This window comes from Haliotis rufescens, unplaced genomic scaffold (genome assembly GCF_023055435.1).
Source record: "Haliotis rufescens isolate VD_foot unplaced genomic scaffold, xgHalRufe1.0.p SCAF_29, whole genome shotgun sequence".
In the NCBI taxonomy this organism is placed as follows: Eukaryota; Metazoa; Mollusca; class Gastropoda; order Lepetellida; family Haliotidae; genus Haliotis; species Haliotis rufescens.
Window position 1 is genome coordinate 2271246 of NW_025963990.1, and position 23263 is coordinate 2294508.

Sequence of the window (23263 nt, forward strand, 5' to 3'; positions counted from 1 at the left end):
TTTGAGGAATAAATTCTTTTCCAAAGTTGTTGTATAGCTATATTCTTGAGCGACGTCTTACATGACTGAACTAAGTTTCAGCTCAATTGCACAAAACGCGGGCAGGTGCTGTGCGATTGGGTAAGGGAAACCAGGAAGTTGATTTCAGTGTAAATATAGTTGTGACGGGCACCTGCTGCACGAAGTTTTTCAACCCTGTCTCCACTACAAAAATCTAGTGGAGCACGCAACAATACCGACTACAAAAAGTAAATAATATCAGTTTGAACGAGCAGTCCTTACGATCAACGAATTTATTCACATCGACGTTGAGTACAAGTTTGAACGCTTACGCTCGACAAAATCGACAAAGGGATTTATGTCAATGCAGTTGTATATACAGAGATATTCACAATGAGTCGTGCATATTTAATCTGAAAGGATATTATAAGCAACATATTGCGGACGTTTTTATGTAATTGTATTGTACAATGAGGTGCAATAGGAAAATCAACGACCATGGGAAAAGTGTTTTCATGACATAATTGTTTTGAGCTGTAAGGCCATCTCCGTGATACTACTTGAGGAACGCGGTGATGATGACAGTGACGCCGATGTAAAGTCACCTGATGGGTACCGATTTTTTTTCAATATTGGGTAGATTATTGTCAGTGGTGAATCTAGAAGAGCCACTTCCGAGTTCATTTAGCTTTGAAATCAGATTTTGTAAAAGAAGACTAGTAATAAAAATGAACTAAAATATGTGATTAAATAAATGTTCTACACAATGGTCTCAACGATTGTTTTGGGTTGATGTTATAGATATTTCACTTAGTCACTTTGTCACTTAGTGGAATGGAGAGGGAGTGAGTTCTAGCCGTCTCATTGGGTATTGTAGTTATATCATGACATGCCAAAAACATTTAACCCATGCAACCGGGGCTATAGTAATGACAAACCAAGGATCAATATCGGGGACTCTAACCCTCTATAGTCCGCTTCTATTTCAATTCCTGGACGCTGCGCTGCTCTGCGGATGAGCATATCATTTATAGGGGAATCGACACCTTCATACCAGGAATAACAAACATCGCAAATAATCGTACAACGCCGCTTGCAACAGTGTTCTGTCATGTCATTTCCCGTTGGCTATTGTCAGGGGAAAGCCCGAGGTAACGCAGTCCCTAACACAGCCCACACTCAACATTATTCTCATTGAACAGTCACATGCTTAAATAATGGTGATAGTCAACAAATGATCATTTGTTGACGTAGGATTGACTCCGAACAAATACCAATACAGTTGCCTTGAAGCGGACAAGGAAGTTTTCCTGAATGAACCATGAAAGTGTGTGTGTGTGTGTGTGTGTGTGTGTGTGTGTGTGTGTGTGTGTGTGTGTGTGTGTGTGTGTGTGTGTGTGTGTCTGTGTGTGTCTGTGTGTGTGTGTCTGTGTGTCGATTGTTATTGTTTTATAGTGCAGCCTACAAAAATACCATGCATGGATACCTACCAATGCAAAGACAATGTATACGGACTCCTTGTTTTATCCCATTAATGCCAAACGCCAAGCACAGTAACAAGTACCATCTTTCAGGGTAACAAGTTCCATCATTTGCTATGACGCCGCAAGGGGATCGAACCAACCACATTCTGCTCTCTGCTCTCCGCTCTCTATTCATTAAACTACGGTGGTGGTGATAACCACATCGGTAACCCACGATTACAGGTCTGGTACAGGTGTACCACAAGTACTAATCCGGGATTCGAAACCACAGTTAGCGGATCCTGCACTTAACATTTATAATGACAGTCACAAATCATCCGATATTGGCATGACAGTTATCCCAATTGAAGTAGGGCAGCACAAACGAGCTTTCAACGTTATGGAAAAGGCACACACATCTCAAATCTAAACGTCACATTAATAGCGTGTTTGACCATCCCCACGCCAAAACTCCCCGGCGCAGAGAAAAAGGCAGTCGTTAGATGATGTCGCGCGGGATACGTCGCAATTCTTCTTGGAGGGCTTGGATCAGTTCTTGTCGGGTGTCTGGAGGAATTGATCGCTCTCGAACACGACGATCCATGGCCTTCCAGAGGTGTTCTATGGATGACATGCCCGTGGAGCGTGCAGGCCACGGCAACACATTGGTGGTTGCAAGGAAGTTTGTCATGCTGATGAAGGACACCACGTGGCAGGCGTTGCAGACATGGAAGGACAGTGGGGCGAAGAATGTCGTCCACGTAACACTGAGCTGACAAATGTCCGAGAGCGGTGACCAGTGGTGTTCTTTCCTGCCCAAAAATTTCTCCCCAGGGCAAAACACCCCCTGCACCATACAGCACGACCTCCTGAACGCAACATGCCGTAGGTCGTTCTCCCCTTCGGTGGTAAACACGTTGTCTTCCAGCAGCTCTGAACAGACAGAACCGGTTTTCATCTGTGCCAACGACTTACAGTCCGGGCCGATCTGACGACAATGTTGCGCTGTCACTAACTGTCCTCTATAAGGTATGTAAGCATTACTTCCTTGCGCCCCGAATCGCCTGGCCACTGACGACTAACCAAATGCCTTACGGCATTCGTCGCTGATGACGTCACTGTTAGGAATCGGTTCCAGAGATGCAAAGTACGCAAGTACCGGACTCCATTGGGTGAAGTTACCCTGGTCTGCCTGTCCTTGGACTGTCTAATGTTTCCCCTGTCTGTCTGTAACGTTAACTTGCATCAGGATAGTTGCAGCAACACGGAAGTCAAAAAAACTTCAAGCAATTAAGGCATATGTGGCTCCCATCTGTATCATACCCAGGGCCCGCTCCAGTTGTTCGGGTGTCAGTTGTGTCATTTCTGTTTGGTTTTTTAATTTGTGAGTGTCTGACATGACGTCCGTATAATTTCTATACCCTTATTGCTCGGGTAGTTTCGGCATTGAGCATTGTTGTGTTTGGTATTGATTAAGTTTGAACTTGTGTTTTTCATTTTTTGTAATTTCATTTTTAAAGTTGAAAAGTTTCTTTTGGTCGTCAGATTAATCATACAGACGTCTCCTTTTCTCTCATCCAAACTGCTTCGTAGGATGGTGTAACTTTGGTAGAATTAATTCATTTTTCTTAAATCGAAATTTTCTCGTTATTTCGATTATTTTCCTGTTATTTCAGGTATATTTCAAAAGCTCGAAATTTCGATTTTGTTCTCGTTATTTCGATTACTTTCTCTTTATTGCAATAAGTCTCTCGAAATTTCGAGTTCTTGAAAATATACTTGAAATAACGAGAAAGTAATCGAAACTGCGAAAATATCATCGAAGTAACGATAAAAAAAAACTCGAAATTTCGCGAAAATAACAAATAATTGAAATAACGCGAAATTTCAATTTAAAAATATGTATATGCTACCAAAGTGACATCATTAGGCTTTCGTAGTTTTGCACTATAATACTTTGTTGTGATCAGTCTGTGAGTGTGGTTTTAGGCCGTTATGAGCAATATTTCAGCACTATAACGGCGGTCATCGGCGTGACGAGCGAACGCTTTTACCATCAGCCTTCCCCACCGCCTTGTTAAGTTAAGACATTGTGTTCTGCATCTTCCCGGGGCAAGGGTTTCAAGCCTTGCCGAACTAGGCTTGAATCTTGGGGCCGTATTTATCAAACAACAGAAGTCATAAATAAAACTTAAGTCAGTTAAAAAACTGTTTTATTGACTTTAGGTTGGTGGAAGAACTTCAGACATATCTAACAAAAGACTTAGACTTAAGTTTTGTCACTTTTTGACGTAACTATTAAGACTCACCTTGTTGGACTTCAATCATATATGTTTGACTTAAGTGACGTAAAACAAAATGGCTGCCAGACGTTATCCAAAAATATTTAATGAGAGAAGAGATGTACTACATTCATAGATGATAATGAACTGATACAGCGCTACAGATTTGACAGGAACAGTATTGTTTATATTTGTGATATCCTTGAGCAGGAGTTGAGACCCATAACACAGCGGAGTTGTGCCGTGTCCTGCGTTACGAAGGTGCTTGACACTTTGCATTTTGACCACAAGTGGGTTATGTCGGATGTTTGAGGGGAACCAGCTTTCAGTGAGTTGTCACCTGTCGGAGATGGATCCTAACACAAATTGTGCGTCCTCTCCAAGGACCACAGACAAACTACAACAGGTATAAACATTACTTCGTTCAGTTCACTACGAGCACTAAGCAAGAGTGACTTCCCCTGGTTAGGTGGAATACTATCTCAAACATAAAAACGAAACGGAAGAGTTACACGTATTATTCAGGCAACATTCCGTTTAATTCCTACTTAAGTGTCTTAAACATTGTGTGTGGTGTGGTGTGGTACAAGTGTGGTAAGATTTTGTAAGTAGCAATTCGGTTAAAAAATCATGCATGATTAAATATTCATTAGAAATAAATCTTAATTATTTTATCTCATTTCTCTTTTAAGTATGAAAAAATACTAGTGTGAAGCATTGATTCTATGAAATATAGCCACACACATAATAAGAAACAGCAATAAAGATTGGCACTACTTCTATAGTTCTTGTCAAACTGACCTACATATCAACTCAAATGAAAAACGCATCAAATTACACTAAACACGTCCCATTTTGATTCTGGAAACCCAATAGTCCAGAAACTCTATGGAGTTTGCCCACTCTCGGTCAAAGGTATTTACAAAATTAAACATGCTGTTTTCATGGGAAAATACTAAGGAAGGAAAAATGAAAATAAAATTGTTCAAAAACTCAATATTTACACTATGTCGCCCATGGGCGAAGTGTGACCTATGGGCCTGCCCATGGGCGAAGAGTGGCCAATGGGCAAGAATATCTTCCTTTACTCAAAACTCATGTTTTTGTTTCGCAAATACATAAATGTATTCCTTCAAGTATCATGACAAAACAATTTACTCATTTGAACTTAATTCAACAATTTTATAGCGATATTGAAATGTTTCGCCCATGGGCGAGAAAACGGTTTGGCCCATGAGTAGTCCCATGTTACATTCCTTATATCAGCTAACGACCCTGTTTGTGAAAATATGCACCAGACATAAGATTGGAAGACCAATTAAATCAATTTTAAGACCGCATAGACCATAAAACCGAATAAAATATGTCTTGGTATCATCTCTTGTGTATTAGGTGATGGTAATGACCTGAAATGTTATAACGTTAGATTAGGAAGGAGAAACATTAAAGTATTTTATAATACTTGGGAACATGAGCAATAAGATGTAGCAACATAAACATGCATAAAAGGGTATAGGGAAAATGGTTAAAACAACAAATTGAAAAGGATTTTATTGAACTAAACAACTTGCCTGAACACAAGCGGTACCCAAACTTGTTTGACAGTTTTTAGTGTGTTGAATTGTAGACTGTTGAATGGGACTCATGTGTAGGGTACACATATCTATTGTGAGTTTTATACTCTTTCTATTTTTGTGTTTGTATCATTTCTATTTTCGTACATGATATGACTTCATTTATATCTTTGGCTGCTCTGTTTATAATTATATGTGAGGGGCGGTCGGGTAGCCTAGTGGTTAAAGCGTTCGCTCGTCACGCCGAAGACCCGGGTTCGATTCCCGACATGGGTACAATGTGTGAAGCCCATTTCTGGTGTCCCCCGCCGTGATATTGCTGGAATATTGCTAAAAGCGGCGTAAAACCATACTCACTCACTCACTATAATTATATGTTCGAGTAGCTGTCTGTCGCTCATAATTTGATATAGTTCGGCCTCGCTATTGCATCTCTTGAATACAACAGACAGCGGATCTAACTGCAATTCTTGTTTTAACCAAGCTCGGACTTGACATTCCAGTAACTGGATTCAGGTTAATTGCATGATATGCATACCTCGTCATAGTGACTGATGTGAATTCCTCAAAGTTTTGTTTGTTTGTTAGTTGTTTAACGCCGCAATCAGCAATATTCCAGCTATATGATGGCTGGCTGTAAATAAACGAGTCAGCACCAGACAATCCAGTGACTGACATTATGAGCATCGATCCACGCAATTGGGATACGATGACTTGCATCAACCAAGTCAGCGAGCATGACCACCCGATCCCTTTACTCGGTCGCCCTCTTACTCCAAGGATTGGTTGATGAAGATCTGTGCTAGCCCAGTTCTTCACGGGTCCATTGACGCAAGGATTTGTTTAACGTCATTCCGACAGCATACGATGCCAACTCAACAATGGTACTCAATGTCTCCTCACAGTTGTTGTTGCTGCTTTGCATTAAGTATTAAAGAGGTCGCCTTCTGCCTAGGCAATTTCGGCTGACCTGTCCCTCTTTGGGACTCCTGTGTGTGAGTAGGGTACACATATCTATTGTGAGTTTGGTGTTCACAAAATTCTGTTTTTGTATTGATATGATTTCTATTTTCTTATATTGATATGATTTCATTTCTATCCTTGGCTGCTCTGTTTATACACGTTCGAGTAGTTGTCCATCTCTCAAAAATAGAGTTAGTTTGGCCTTCGCTATTGCATCTCTTGGCTTTAGGAGATCTATGACAGATAGCCGATCTAACTGCAATTCTTGTTTTAACCTAGACCGGGCTGGGGCATGGTCTTGACATTCTAGTAACACGTGATCAATGGTTTCAGCCTGATTGCAAGATGAACAAACTTTGTCATAGTGCTTTTTGTGACTTAGTCTGAGGCGTGAGATAGCAATTTCAATTTTCCTTTCATTTGAGTATGAGTTTGGCTTTTGTTGGACCTTGGGTTGAATTTTGTATAGCCATCTGCCGATCTTACTTGCGTCCCATTGGGCTTGCCATCTTTCTGCTATGGAGGCTTTGATTTTTCTTTGATTGTTATCTCTAGTTTACTGAAGGGAATAGGCTGTATATCCGCTTTGTCTAGAGCTAGCTTCGCCAGTGAGTCTGCTTTTTCATTTCCATGAATATCTATGTAAGAGGGGATCCAACACAGCTCCACCTGTTGCCCTTGGTGCGATAGTTTTGTATATTCGTATAGAATATTGTGGACTGTGTTTGGCCTGGAGTTTGAGTTCCTGCCACTGATGGCCTGAAGTGCACTTAGCGAGTCTGTAAGGACGACTGCCTTTGCTTCCGGATGTTCCGGTATGAGTTTGAGTGCATGATGAATTGCCTCCAATTCAGCCGTGAATACTGACTGACCATCAGGCAAGCGAACTGAATGTGCTTGGGGTTTGGAGCTGTGGATATGGATCCCGTAACCAACACTGTTGTTGATAGGATTCTTGGATCCATCAGTGTATATATGGGCTCAGCTGTAACCCTTTGTAGTGACTTTCTGGGGGCTGAATTGTGACTTCGAATGAGTTCACGTACTAATATCCCAGATGGCTTTAGTGAGGGATTTTTTTCGAGCTAGGGCTTCATCTCGAGTGTTTTTGTCTTGCCACAACTTTTTAACCAAAGGGTGTGATGTTCGTCCCCAGAATGATAATATTGCCTGCTCTCTTCTTAGTTTCAATGAGTCGTGAGATGGCAATCCTCAAAGTAATAAAGTACGGAACTTATAGTACATGTGCGATTATTGTCAGGTTAGGGAGATGTTTAATCTATATAACGTGTTATTATTCTCCTTACAATGTATTTAATGAAATTAATGCAAAACAAACTCAACGGTTAAAAGGTTTCATTGAAAATACTACTCCTGGTCTTGCATCGTAAAACACCCGCAACCCGACACGGATCAAACGCAACATACGAACACAATCATAATCTGGTTAATCTGTATCACTCGATCAGTTGGAGAAGCCTATTCTGCCCGCAGTATGACAGTATGGGGCAGCTCAGTAATTAGTAGACAGACAGACAGACAGACAGATTGTATATTTGAGTCTCACCTAACAAAACTAATTACATAGATACATATAACAGGACACATAAGTGTGTTTTCTTACAACCTTGGAGAAGAGACGTGAGATATAAACCAACATAAAAAGATTTTGCTGGTAAACAAGGCACCTCTGCAAAATGTAAACTCCATTTTTTCCATAGATTATAAGCACTCTTTTACTTGTCGACAGTGGCTGGTGCTTTTGATTTTTACACTATTTCTGGCATTTTTCCTGCTTAACTTATCAAATCCTCATAAACCAAGGAATCTTTCTCCTTCCAGATGCCCAGACCAAACATATCTGCAATATTAACATCAACTTAAACTAATTCTAATGGCCAGAATGTATCTGTTGAATGAATCAAACATAGAAGCTTTACTTCCACCTCCAACAGTAGTACTGCCTTTAAGTAGTAGCATATCTGCAACAAAATGCCAAAATGACACAGAGGGTCACATAGGTACAACTATAGTTGTAGGAGCCTTGTTACTCATAACGAATTTGATTTTTTTTTAAACCAGATGTACAGGTTTTGTATAGCCCAGTTGTTGTCTCTTTCCCACTGTTGTGTAAACGCATCAACTGCCTCAGCACCGGTAACCCAAAATCTGGAATTAAATCTTACCAACTTTGTATTAATGTGATTTGCGAATCTGTCCACCGAATATGGTCCCCATCGTGCATCCAGAATCCTGAAAATTGTATTTGGAACTCTCCAATCATCAGAATCTTAAAATCTGCTTAGAGCATCAGCTTTCTCATTTTGACCTTGGGATCCAACTGCACTTCAATGAAATATTGTGCATACAAGCTGTAACGAAAATTGACATAGCCAGTTTCTGTAAATGCGTTTTAAAACTACCACATGTTGCGATATGACAACAAGGCTTGCTATCTGTAAACCATTTTATGGTCTTATTACGCAGTATTTTGAAAATGCAATCAAAGTTAATTCCACAACTTTCATCTCTCTCCATGTTGACCTGTGCTTAGCTTGATCCAAATCCCAGCTGTATTGAAAAATGTAATCATTATGTTGTATATAGCCAGCACAGCGCAAATCACTGGCGTCTGAAAATACTGAAATCAATAGACCATAATGCTAACACAGATTCCGACAGTTCAGAAGGGAAACATTGTCCCTCCAAAACATAAGTTCATAGACGCACTCAGGATTATCTAACCTAATCATTCTGTCCCAGGATACTGACCTCTGAATTTCGGTGTGCATCTGTCTAGTCAATAGCCTGCAGACAGCTCCCATAACTGGAGATAGAGATATGACCTTCCCTGTCAAACTAGCCAAGCTTCGTGATGTAAAACGTGGAATCATGCAAGGAACCCTGCGAATCTAGTCCTGACATCTTCCAATTTTATAGATGGAACAGATAGGATACCCAAGTCTAGATCCAAGATAAAGCCAAGCCACTCTAGTCTAGTTTGAGGATTCCATATAGACTTTTCTAAATTGTAAACGAAACCGGCTCTGGTTAAAGTATTCTTAACCATAAATGAGTGTTTTGTATGTCTTCTCCCTCCAACTCTGCAACTACGGCCCAACCTGACATGGATCTGTCGGCTAACCTGATATGTTTGTTTCGCTTGTGTAACTCTGAAGCAAGACTTTCAAGGGAATTTGAATATTCAGAATACTTATAATGTTTGATATATCTGAAGGCTGAATCTATTTTCTCCAAAAGACCACAATTGAATTTATCCTGCAACTGATTTCCTTTAAATTTGAAAAATGGTATTTCAAAATCTTTGCAAGCTCTTTAAAGGCAGAAAGTGATCTTTGTTCTGACTCTTTAATTATATCACGTTTGAATGTTTTTAGTTTGCAATCCATATATTCTTTGAACTATTGAAAAGTTTCATAACCTTCAACAGGATCCCTTGGTCTGTCAGGCTGAATTTCCTCGGCAGCTTCGAGGTGGGATGACAGAGAAGTTCTCTGTTGCTCCATTTGATAGCAAATTGTAAAATCTGCTCGCCTGTGTAATGCGAAGACCTCGAATGGTTCAACACAGTCAGTGAACACTACACGTCACCTTCCTCACTTGATTCCGTGACACCACATTCACGTGCAATGTACCTGGCTGCGGCAGGCAAACTCTTACCATCGCTTTCTGGAATACATGGCCTCCTTAATGAATGTTCCAAGTGGTGGAAGGATTACCATAGACTTCAAGGTAAGAAGGTTATTTGGTGTCAGAGGTTCTGGAGAGGACGGATCGCACAGAATGTCAACAGTTAAGGGTCTGCTGTTTGCAAAGGCAGCAGTTTCTCACATCACAGTACAGAGGGATTCATCATTCAAAGTTATGAAGTAAAGCAGTTATCACATTTCTTGCAGTTCTAATCTGCCTCTCCCAGACACCACCCATATGGCTTGCATATGGTGGGTTACACTTGAACTCAATGAAATCACAATCTCTCTGTAATCGGAATTGTCTCACTTTTCTTTGATCAAGATTTGTTAGAACACAATACAGATCGTTCTTTGCCCCTACAAAGTTAGTACCTTGATCGCATCTTAGTTGACGTATCGGACCACGCACTTACAAAAAGCGTCTAAGGCGTTGATAAATGAGTCTGTACTCATTGACACAACAGTTTCTATGTGTATTGCTCGGCAACACATGCATGTGAACAGAATACCGAATCGCTTTAATTCCTTTCTCCCTTCCTTTATATAAAAGGGTCCGAAACAGTCTACTGCACTGAAAGAAAATGGAGGAGCTTCTTCTGTCCTATCAATGGGAAGATTTGACATCTTCTGGACTTGAGCCTTGCTCCAGAGATTCCTACACGAAACATATTTTGAAATGTAGTTGGTCACACCTGAGCTATTGACCTTTTTCACACTTCGCTACTTCCGGTTTGAAAGCGAGGCTTGGAGAGCAGAAGGTGAAGGCTGGATAGCACATGAAACACATGGAGATGTCAACAAGGCATGCAATCGGGACAAACTGTGACAATTTAACCATCCCGGTACATTTATCGTAAGTATTGAACATTATTCTTATTGACAAACTATTCTACTGTTATCTGGTCTCCTTACCGATATAAATTTGAGTCTGGCCGTTCTGTTGTGATTTCAATTTAAAATATCCATGACCACCTGGTAACTCCCAGTGCAGTTTATGGTAGCTGAACAGACTTAAAACAAATTCTACTGAAATCTTTTAAAAAATAATTCATTGTTTACACACCATTAAGCCAAACTATTTATTGTGAGTTTAAATAACTTTGCGGGTTGTATTTGAAGTCGAAATATCGACCTTTTGACCATATCTAGATATATGTCAGAAACTAACTAAATTGATATGTTGATATAATGTATCAAATTGTAACCTACTGAGAATTTACAATCGTAACAAATCAGAAGTTTGCATTCGTTGTATATTTGATGAAAATTTTAATGGACTCAAATGCATTCCAATAAAATATTAGACCTCTAGATCTACTTGTGCTGTTGGGATTGTGAACAGTTGTTATTTTGATTGTCAATGTTGACAGATTAGATAGCATGAGGTGTAATATTTCTACTGAATTATTACATAAAGGGTGTGTTAATATTTAAAGTAAAGTACATTTTGATCTGCAATTTTGGGAAAAATTAATATTTCTACCAAAATGATATTTACTTTACTGTACCAATTTAATCATGTCATGAAATGGACAAAAACCCAACTAATAATGTCCAGTAAATGTTCAATCTACATGTGATCTTTATATAATTTACAGAAACAGTTAACTCTTTAACAATTTGTATTCAAATATTTCAAATGCATAAACTGATATTGACATTACTAAAAACTTAAAGTATAAAAATAATTATTTTTAATTCCCATGCGTATTGCAATCATAACTCATTTATTCCCTTTGTTTAATTGTGAAACCCATCTGGTTTTATGTCCACAAACATGTTTTGAAACTTTTAAAACAAAAAGATATTTTTGGGTGCAAGCAATTGCCATGTATTATTGATTATTAACCATATCAATTTATACATAAGAATATAGTTGTGCTTACTGTGTCATTTTGCAATAATTTTATTGTTATGATGTAATATTTTACTATTGTTAACAATCTTTAGAACTTTAGTTTATTTCAATCACGTCAAGTGGTGTGATCATTTTGATATTTTTTTATAAGTCAATCAAAACGAGAAAAATAAAAAAATATAAATACATAGAAGAAATTTGTTTTCCTTGTCAAATTACGATGATAGCATGAATTTATCTCATGCTCCTTGTATAGCATGCTCCTTGTGAAAATTCATTCCATTTCTTCTTCGAATGTACCTTATAAGATGATTTTAGGGAGACATTACTGACAGCTATCGATAATCTTGGAGGACAAAATACTCTACATAGTATTCTTTTTGGTGATTCAAACTTAGATGTTTTCCTGAATACAAAAATATTCTTGTCTGTACACAAATTTATAGAAACGACTAACAGATTCAGTAGCTAGCATATTATTGTTTCCAAACTGTTAATCATTAATATTGTTAAATCTATATACAACACTAAAATGTATAATATTAGGATATGTATGAGATGCACACTGTCTTCACTTTCCAGCACATTGTACATATCCTTCATATGAGCACTGTATATATATTGCGCACTATGTTTCCACAATGTAAAGCTTCAACTGTAAATTGTTCATTTTCATTATGCAATACTATGTATAACTGTATATAGGGAGAAGGCGGTAATAAGTGCTGCCCTTTGTCTTTTTGGACAATAAAATATGTTTAATAATATTTCATCTTGTGATCTGACAAAGTTAATATAAAAGGTTTATAAACAAGGTTATTGAAGTAGGCATATTATTATATATAGAATTATTCATTTCAGGCCAGCAAGTCAACACAATGAAGTACTAGTATCCGGTGACGGATGTCTGGAGGAGCTTTCTGCTGACAGTAACACAATGGTTACAATGTGCGTCCTGTCAAAGGACGAGGAAGTGAAAAGCCTTATTCACTCACAAATCAACATGGCCAATATTTATCGGACACTGAAAAAGCACATTGTACCATTTGTTTACAAGCAAGAAAATTATTTTCTCCTGGAATTTAATTAGGTGCTTTTGACTGACAAAGACACCCAGTCCATGTTAAGTTTTGAAAACTTATATTGTGAGAAATAAAGATATGAAAATTTTGGTTTGTTTTTCTTTGTCAAATATGAGAAATCCAGATTGTTCCATCAACATAATTTGTACCGATACATATATTTTATCTTGGCTTGATAACCAATTGAAGTTGATTCTTTTTATCTTTTGTTATTTTATCTGTACTCATATCTTATCAAGACATTTTCAAACTATTCAGGATAAATGTATTAGTAGCTTCCTTTTGATATACAATTACCTTTCATCATACAGGATTAGGTGAGGGTGTTCAAGAAGTTGGTAGTTGTATCAATTCTTATATTTCTTCAATTTCATGCATTATTTATATTTATCAATTTTTAATTTCCTTTTAACTTATTTTAAACAGTTCACACATTATTACTTTTGTAGTGCACGGTGCAATCTCAATCGGCAATAATCAGTTAAGTAAGTGATGTTTGAAGAACAAGTAAAGTATCATCTGTCATTGTACACGCTGAATAGGGTTATCGCCCCTTCTGAATATTTATTTTGACACACGAATTATTTTCATAATTAACATTGTAATATGTTAAAATGAAAATCATAGCAGAAAAAGTGTTTTTTGTCAACTGGACTCATGGCAAAACGATAGTGCGTTGTGCAGCAAACACCACTATGAAACGTGAAATAAACATGATCTCAATCTTGATCTAGAGTTCGCCAAGCCACGCATTGACTGAGCAATTTTGCAAAAGTACACTGACGTGTTTCATGTTATGTGGTTTATTTACAATAGAAAACTTCTGTCATTGAATGTACAGTCACATTGTACCTATATGCCGACGAGGTTATGATAAAACAATCTATTTCTGAAATACGTATCTCGAAATGCACCTTTCGATTCACTTCCGGGATCCTGACAGCAAAATGCTAATTCCAGTGTATAACAGGTATATTTTAGTTGGACCTCATAATTTAATGTGAAATATCTTCTGTATTATATACAGAGGATACCATTTTTTGTTTGTTTGAAATGTCGATCATTGAAATGCACAACATGCTGTCTATTCCCAATGAGCTGATGCGACTCTCACTGCATGGAGCTATGCTCTCCAAGCCTCGTTTTCGATCCAAGATGGTGAAAGTGTGAAAAAGGTCAATAGCCTATAATCTAGTATCCACTTGATCTGATCTCCGCTTGTTCAATTTCTTTGACTAGGACTGAACCAGCTACTGCTTCACAATTACTTTGTTTACATTTCAGAGGCTTTCATTTCAAATTCAGACAGTGAGCAACATCACGCTTGGCACGGAAACAGTCAGAGAAATATTCCAAGCGATGAAGTATTGAGTATGGAGGGCTGTTTTCATCTGTCTTACAGATAAGTACCACAGATTTCTCTGCTTTCATTTCAGGGTCATCAGCTGCCACGAAGCATTCAGAAGCAGAGTCTGGTGATGGAATTTCCTTTTCCCAAAGGAAGTCTGGGCCACTTAAACACTTGGATGTCAACAGTTTGTTGACAGTTAAACCTTTGGATGCACAATCAGCAGGGTTGTCAGATGAACTTACATGATGCCACTGTTCAGGTGATGTTTTGTGTCTGGTCTGTTGGATACGATTGACTGTCAGTCCAGTAAAAGTTTTGCACTTCGGCGAGATCTAATTCATGAGTTAGGAATTGTCCAACTTCGACTGATGTAAGTACAAAGGTTAGTTCCAATCTCGGAACAGTGACGGATTTGATTGGCGCAACCCGTGCCTTACCTATTATAATGTACCTGTTCATATCCATTCATTAATCGGAGGTTGTAGCACTGTCCACAACCAGTCATACTTGCGTAAGAGAAGTGATGCAATTCTGTTGCAATAACATTCCCAAAGTCATGTGGTTTCACACATCTCGGAGTTCTCAAATCATGAAGTGATTTCAAGTCTGTTTTCCAAGCATTCCATGCCTTGAGGATACCATCAGATACCGGAGTGTCCCAATCATACTGATCCTTACACAACTCATGAAGAATCGCTTTACTCCCGAGAATAACTGGGGCTAGTAGTCCAATTGGATCAAAGTTGGAACTAACCATTGACAATATTGTGCGTCTTGTGACAACTTTGTCCTGGTGACTGTCAAGTTGTATCTGATACATGAAGCAGTCCGATTCTGCACACCACTGTACGCCTGAAGCTCTTTCTGTTGGCAAGGCGTCACAATTAATCTCAATGTCCTGAATACTACTTACATGGTCCTCAGGCGGTATAGCTGACATGACTTCCTTAGAGTTGGAGTTGAATTTAGGCAAATGAAGGCCTTTCATTGCACATACACTCCTGCTTTCAATAATGAGTGTCACTGCATCACAGGGTGTAGGAACAGAACACAATCCGTCATCGACATAGAAGTCATTCTTGATGAACTGTGCTGTGGCTGTGCACATGGTCTGGCACTGTTTGCTTAAGTGCAAAGTTCAGCGCCGAAAAGATGAACTTTCATTCGGAATTTGACAACTTGATCCTTAACGATCCCATTTCTCCACCAAAGGAACCTTAGATAGTCCCCATGTTCCTTGTTGACAAAAAACTGGTGAAACATTTGTTTCACATCACACATCAACGCAACAGATTCAAGCCTAAATCTGCAGATTATTGGTTAAGTCGGGTCCTTTCAGGAGACATTTAAGCACTTGCCATTGTATCTGTCACTACAGTCGAAAAACGATTTTATTTGGCTTCTTAGGGTGATATACCTCATGGTGCGGAACATACCATTTGTCACATGCATGTAGTTCACCTACAGGAACTTCTTCTGCATGTCCACCTTTAATCATGGCATTTATGAAGGCAGAGTAGTCACTCTGGAACTTTGGATTTCTACAGAAACGTGACTTTTGTCCATCAAGTCTTTGAAATGCCATCCTCTTGTTATCTAGAAGCTCTGTAGCTCCAGTCTTGAATGGAAGCGGCATTTCACAATGACCTTCTGCTGCATGAATGCCTTCTTCCATCGGTTTCATGAATATCCTATCATCATGAGAGATGTTGGAAGCATTGAAGTTATTCTCATTAAAGTCAACAGAGAACATACGGATCACATCATTTGGAACAAACTTCTCCTTGACAGGTGTTCTGTGAGATAGATAAACTTCGGATGGCAGACGTAGCTTGAGCGGAATTCCCCATGACATCACTCTGTGACTGATGCCAATTGAATGGGAGTTCTCAATTTGTGTTTGATCAAAGATACCGACCACACCCCATCCTAGGTCGGTACGTTGTCCATATGGTTGACCTTCCTGAACCTTCCTGGTGCGATGACCTCGCCAGGTAAATAATAATAAATGCATTTATATTGCACCAGATTCCATTCACCAAGTGGATGCTCATAGAGCTACACTATTATTACCCCGGTCAATGGATCAGTGAGCACTCGATTTTCATTCGAGTCACCTTGGGGAGTATACAACCCAAGCTGCCTGTGAGGAGCTAGAAGGTTAACAGCCACATAACCATCTCATCCTACCGGGTACCCGCTCACTGCTGGGTAAACAGAGGCACATTTCGAACAAAGTCACTTGCCTAAGGAGACACCACATGTGGTACATGTGCTTCAGTGTGGGGCAGGACCGAAGCCCTAGAAACTCTCAGGAGTCAAGCTGCTGAACGTGGTCACCCATCCAACTACTCTCCGAGACCGACGTTGCTTACCTTCACCTGATTTGTGATATGTGCGCTGCGCACAGGACCACGTGCCACCAGGTATTACTGCATGTGGGCACGTGCCACCAGGTATTACTGCATGTGGGCAATTATAGCCTAACAATAGACCGATGTCAACATCATATGTTGGCTTCAATACATCACACAGTTGACGTAAGTGTGACCATGCTTGCACTTTGTCAGGGGTCGTAATATAGTCCTTATTGGCTGGTATCACATGCCTTGAATATGTTCAAGGGAGACCAATCCTGAACACATTGTCCATTCCTCGAACTTGAAGACCTCTAACCTTCTCGCTTCTGACATGGGTATTTGCTGAAGTCATTGTAGAGAGCAACAGATTAACTGGTGTTGGGTATCCAGCAATGCATTGTCAACAGTTCATTTGACGGATAATCGGAATGAGATACCCACACGGGTAAAATCATGGAGCACTTATCCAAAGAATTGCTTACATTACTGAGATGGCTAATACTTTTCAGCTTTGTCTCCTCAAAAGGTTTAGGGAGATCACCATGTAACATAGTAGCATGAAGACGTGAGAATGTTTTACATGTTAGCCTGTTCTGACAAAACTTTGGAAGATGTCCTGGCTTGAGTCATCCAAAGCACACTTGACATTCTATGACGAACTGTTTTCTTTCAATCAAGGGTTTAGACAACAATGTCTTACAATCATCAAGCTTGTGTTGACCTTTACAGAAAAGGCGAGTTTCAAATTTCACATTTAATTTCTTGTCTAATTTACTCGTGGCAGTGCTTAGAGATGAATCTTTCAGATTTATGACGAACAATGTACCATGTAGTTTAGCTGTCTGATGCTGTGACGATGCACGAGTGTTCCGGGGCTTGTTCTCATGTTTCGATTCCAAGGGAAAGGAAGTGACAGGATCACACATTATTTCTGCTTCCTTTGCAATGAAAGTCACACATCTTGAGAATTTAGGAAACTCTGATGTCTGTTCCCTATATTCGGCGACTTTACGTCTCCAACAATTGAGGAGCCAATCAAGTAGCTTCTGAATAAGCTTACGATTTTCACGTTCATCATTTAGGATGTCTAGTGATCTGACGCTTGACGTTGCTGTTTCACACTGTCTGAGAAAGTCTACGTAATGCATTACCATCCCTTGATGGTAGTTTTGGCCATGAATCTAGACGGTCACGAAACGCACCTCCAATTATGAAATGGTTTCCAAAACGTTCATCAAGCAATTTGATCGCCTCACAGAATGCATCCTCTGACGATAAAAGAAAAAAAATCCATCAACAGCATCTTTGGCTTGTCCGACAAGATAGCGTTGCAAATAATAGATTTTTTCACCTTCAGGAATACCTCGCCTCCCTTTGAGGACATTGAATGCACTTTTCCATTGTAGGTACATTAGAGGGTCCCCAGAGGAAGTTCCTGGCTCTGGTGGAGGTAAACGCCAAATGTCATCTGATTTGCTGTGGTCTTGATTAAATCTTCTTTCTCTGAGTGGAACGTTTTGACTGAACAGAACATTTTAAGAGTCTTGAACGTTTCTAATCGGAACAGATTCCATGTCTACATTCACAATCTCACTTTTGACACAGGACTCATGTAGAGTTTTAATTTCACTTTGTGTAGGATTTTCAACCTGAACTGAGTCAATATAATTTTGTACAAACATGTTTTTTTCCATCCGGACATAAAGCAGGAGAACGAAGAGAATCCTCAATTGCTTCACTTTCTAGTTTCTCTACAGCTTCTGATTGTGCCATAGCCATAAATAATTTCATTTCAGCCTTGACACCTTTCAAGCTCAGCTCTCTTTTGATTTTCAACTTCAAGAAATTTCAATTTAGTCTTAAATGCTTCAGCTTCGGCCGTAGCAGCAATTAATTTTGGTCTCATACAGTTTTGACATATTCAACATTTTTGATGACTTAGTCTTTCAGCGAATTTCCGTTCACTCAAACCAAATTCAAGTTCACAGAGTTTATCATGCACGGATTTAATTCACTCAAAATGTTTTGTTTCAATTTCGTCAAATTTTGCAAGGAAATGTTCATCAGAATAATTGAATTCAGTTAGTTTCCCATGTTCACTACACACAATTGCCATACGGTCTTCGAAACAGTCACGTATTGAACGCAGTTCAGATATGTCCACACTGTCAGATACTAACTTCATGACGCTACTCGCCTGCCGACGCCATGCAGCTGGTGCAGATTTGAAACGTTTCAAACATAGTTCAATCTTATTATTGTGTAGGTTTAGTCGCACGGCTGCTTAAATCGTCATTACAATTGTTCATATTGTCAATATTCATATCCATGCTGACACTATTGAAATTCAACTTACTCCCGGTAAAAGTTCTTTCCACTCAAACGATGTTTTACTATAATGTTTTCTAAAACTCTGAACGGAGAAAATGAGTATTCATGATGTTTATTATACAGAATTTCTAATATAGAGAAACTCACAGTTATCCCCTGAAATCCCAAATACATCTTGACGGAATGTGGAAAAACAAAGGCCTTTCTCACTGGAAAACATGGTACGCGCTACATACCCCAATGGAGCTAAAAATACTTGCAACGAACGAGGAGAAACAATAAAGCACTACTAAAATATCGCACTGATACTGGCTACCATTACACATAATATAAACTAGCTACAAGAATAATCGCAAAGACCAATGAAGAGCAAGGCTTGGTTTATTTCACGATAAAACATTGTTCTATCACAACGTCATTTCCATACATTCGAGCATACGCTCACAACTTGAATACGTCGTGATTATTAAACGATTCTATTAATGAGAGGGTAGTGAGCTGTTCCCCTCAGTCGTGGCTGAGCTACGCAGATACACGCAATGGCCGAACGACCGCATCTAAAAGTAGGCGAGATATGGTTATCTTTAATCAGGAAATGAACGACGGGAGGGAGTTGTTTATCGTACAATAAAACACTCTGGGAGTCATCATTATTCATACATACGGATATATATTATTGTGCTTGTAAATGAAATCAACATCCTTAAAGAGGCTACAAATAATGTTGATATCTCATATAAGAAATAGACGACTCCTGGTCGTTATTTATCGTACAATAAAACACTACAGGGAGAATAAATCCCCTCGTGGTTCCTTCTCCCAACACTCTTCTATTGTACCAAAAGCAGCTCACGCTTGTCGTGCATTTCTTTAATAAAGTACGTGAATACACAAATCGGGATTGTAACAAAGTACCCACTCCATACATATTTCCACAAGGCTAAACCCTGACAGCGTTTATGCGAGGAAACACGGCATGTCAGTGTCACCTGTATCGATCAAAGCACGTCAAGCAATAAGGAAACAAAATTAGCGCTCCCTTATCATAGCAGTGAGTATTTCCCTGAAATCTACTTTCTGTTCAACGGACCTAGCGGCTGCCACAAGTATGTACAGAGGCGGGAGGAGAACGGCTCAACGTGGGCAAGGTATGGGTTGTAACGCATTCAATTTCCATCAAACGACAACAAGCACGAGCGTCCATAGCCGAGAACCGAGATTGAGTCCTACAGTCAAGACATGACACTAAATCACTTAATGTAGGGTGGTGTCTTTACTGTAGGACCCAATCGCGTCTCTCAGCTAGAGCGTCCATTATTATGGTATAGTTCGTGGGTTGATATTTAGGTTATACATATTTGTTAAAGGTAAGATTTGCGATATGGCAGTCTTTTGAGAAATTTATTTTATGTAATAAGTGGAAGTTCAGCATGTGTTTAGGTACGTGTAGACAGATGCGCAATTTACAAGGAAAGTCACTCTATGGCAGCCATATGGATCGCTAAGGCGGGTGACCTAGTGGTTTCCATATTCGCTCGTCACCACGAAGACCTTGGTTCGATTCCCCAAAGTGAAAACCCTTTTGTTATTTCTAAAATTGTAAAACTATACTCACTCACTCACTCACTCACTCACTCACTCACTCACTCACTCACCATCGACACGTACATGATTGTAAGGATGTGCTACACAGTGTGTGGTGACTATGTTGTGGCTCTAACAATCCGAGACGAAGGAAGCAACCATGTGTTTCTTGTTACAAATACTTGGGATTATTATTCTCTAGATCACTACTATGGTCTGTTCATGTTAATAGTGCATCAACTCAGGCAAAAAAGGTTCTGTGTGGAATTATTAAATCCATATATATGTTAAATTCATTACCCAATTCTATTGTATGGCTCTGAAGTTTGGGGTGTTAATAATTACGAAGAAATAGAAGTTGTACAAATGTTTGCCTGTAAGAGATTTTTATGTGTTAAGCAGTCATCCGCAAACCAAGTTGTCAGAGAAGAATGCGGAAGATACTCAATGTGCATTTTTGCATTTAAACGTGTTGTTAAGTAATGGTGGAAAATAATTAATATGCCTGAATCACGTTTGGTAGAGAAATGTTATAACTTATTATTGTTAGACTGTAGCAATGGTAAAACTAACTGGGCATCAAAAGTAAAACACATCCTATTTTCTTCTGGTTTGGGTTACATATGGAAACAACAATTTATAAATAATATCTCCAGCTTTCTGTCGGAATTTATACTCCGTCTAAAATTATCTTATGAACAAAATTGGCATGCAGCTCTTTCATCAAGCTCAAAATCATCTCTTTACAGTTTATTCAAAACAAATTATATTTTGGCTTAGAAACATATCTAAAAGAATTATCAATTTTCAAATATAGAAGTGCCCTTGTGCAATTTGGATGCTGTTCCCAACAGCTCCGAATTGAGACTGGGAGGTATAAAAAAGTTAAAATCTGAAAGGTTGTGTCTGGCTTGCAATCAAAATCAAATTGAAGATGAATTTCATTTTATAATAATTTGTGATCGATATGTACATTTAAGACGAAAATATATACCCAAAAAAGTTTTACCTGTACCCCTCCATACATACGTTTAATAATTTAAATAATGTATTAATCATTCAAAATATATCCATATTCATTTACAAAGCAATGAAACTACGTCTTGTTTAAATCACCTGACATTTACTTTTGTATTCTAATGTTTCTCTCTCACTGTATATTCTGTAATGTATAATGGGCCTGTGGCCTACAATACCTAATGAATAAAGACTATATATAGTTGCCGTATACGGTGTCATATTAGGTTAGCAGAGGCGTCAGCCCAAGTTTTTCTGCTAACCTAATATGACACCATATACGGCAACTAAAGACACCATAACTAATAATGTATTTTCCGTTGAATATTTTACGTAATTTGGTAAGATTAAACATTGGGTCGTTAAACATTAGGATCAAAGGTTCAGCCACATTTCTTGAAATGTGTACATCAGACAACAATGGTAGATTGGAATATGAAGTACCCTCAACAATGGCTGGCCGAATGCCGTGCAAGGTGAACAATTGCAGCGACTTAAGTTACCCTCTCGTCGTGTACGGTGTACAAAAGCCAATGGTTGAATCACCGGCTACGTCTTTTATGCCATATTCAAATGCGGGCAAGCTGCTCTCGTCATTCAATCGCCGATGTATAAAACGTCTCTATAAACGTAACCCACGACAAGTTAGTTACATCTTATCAAATATTTGTTTCAGGGAGTATCAGCAGATCACAAAGAAATGCATGGGTATATCAAGTTCCTGAAGGGGAGGATACATTCAAAGCCAGGCGTGAGGTGGGACACCAAAGAGGTGAGCAAGCGACTCGGACCAGAAACGCATAGTTGACATTGAGTTTCGCTTTGATGGTTGCCACATAGATTTATTAATATGCCTACACCTCTCTCACTTGAATGCTCTTTAATTTCAGGACTCGCGTAATACATTTATGTAAATGTAAATTTCCACATGATACGTACACATCAAACGTTGGTCAAATGCACCTCCGATAACACGTACATTTCCTAGCATGCATGACTTGGGACACATTGTCCCTTTGTGTGGTACAGTATGTGGCACACTGTTATGGTATTATACTATATACTAAACATACACTATAACATTCTCAACTTCATATTTTCAAAGACACAACTGTTCACAACCCTGAGGACACAATCATCGGATGTAACCGACGGATGTTTGAGAAACAGCTAGCGTGTGATGTCAAGTTTAAGGTCGGGCAGTCAAAGTCGCCGGTAGGTGCCCACAAGTATGTGTTGAGTGCCAGGAGCGATGTCTTCTTCACCATGTTCAATGGGTCGGTGCCCCAAGGTGCTGACGTGGATGTTCCTGACATAGAGCCGGGACCCTTCAGAACTTTTTTACGGTATGATCGGTCTCAATTCTTTAGAAATGAAAATGTGTTTCAGCATTTACATAAGTTACCTCCCAATTGTCAGACGGTCCAATTGTCAGAAGGTCCAATTGTCAGACGGTCCAATTGTCAGAAGGTCCAATTGTCAGAAGGTCCAATTGTCAGACGGTCCAATTGTCAGAAGGCCCAATTGTCAGACGGTCCAATTGTCAGGAGGCCCAATTGTCAGAAGGTCCAATTGTCAGACGGTCCAATTGTCAGAAGGCCCAATTGTCAGACGGCCCAATTGTAAGAAGGCCCAATTGTCAGACGGCCCAATTGTCAGACGGCCAAATTGTCAGAGGGCCAAAT

The 23263-nt window shown here is 39.2% G+C and overlaps 1 protein-coding gene across 3 annotated transcripts in view; it reads left to right on the forward strand.

Moving 5' to 3' along the window:
* The first annotated feature begins 19936 nt into the window (after positions 1-19936).
* LOC124137717 (BTB/POZ domain-containing protein 6-like) overlaps positions 19937-23263 on the forward strand; it is a 73997-nt gene continuing 70670 nt past the window's right edge. The window contains exons 1-3 of one of the 3 annotated variants that reach the window (XM_048402766.1): positions 19937-20125; positions 22255-22350; positions 22684-22924. In XM_048402766.1, coding sequence (XP_048258723.1) covers positions 20086-20125; positions 22255-22350; positions 22684-22924 — 377 coding nt within the window. In that variant the 5' untranslated portion in view covers positions 19937-20085. The remainder of the gene's footprint in view (positions 20126-22254; positions 22351-22683; positions 22925-23263) is intronic. The other 2 variants (XM_046504142.2, XM_048402768.1) reach the window with 2 other exon arrangements.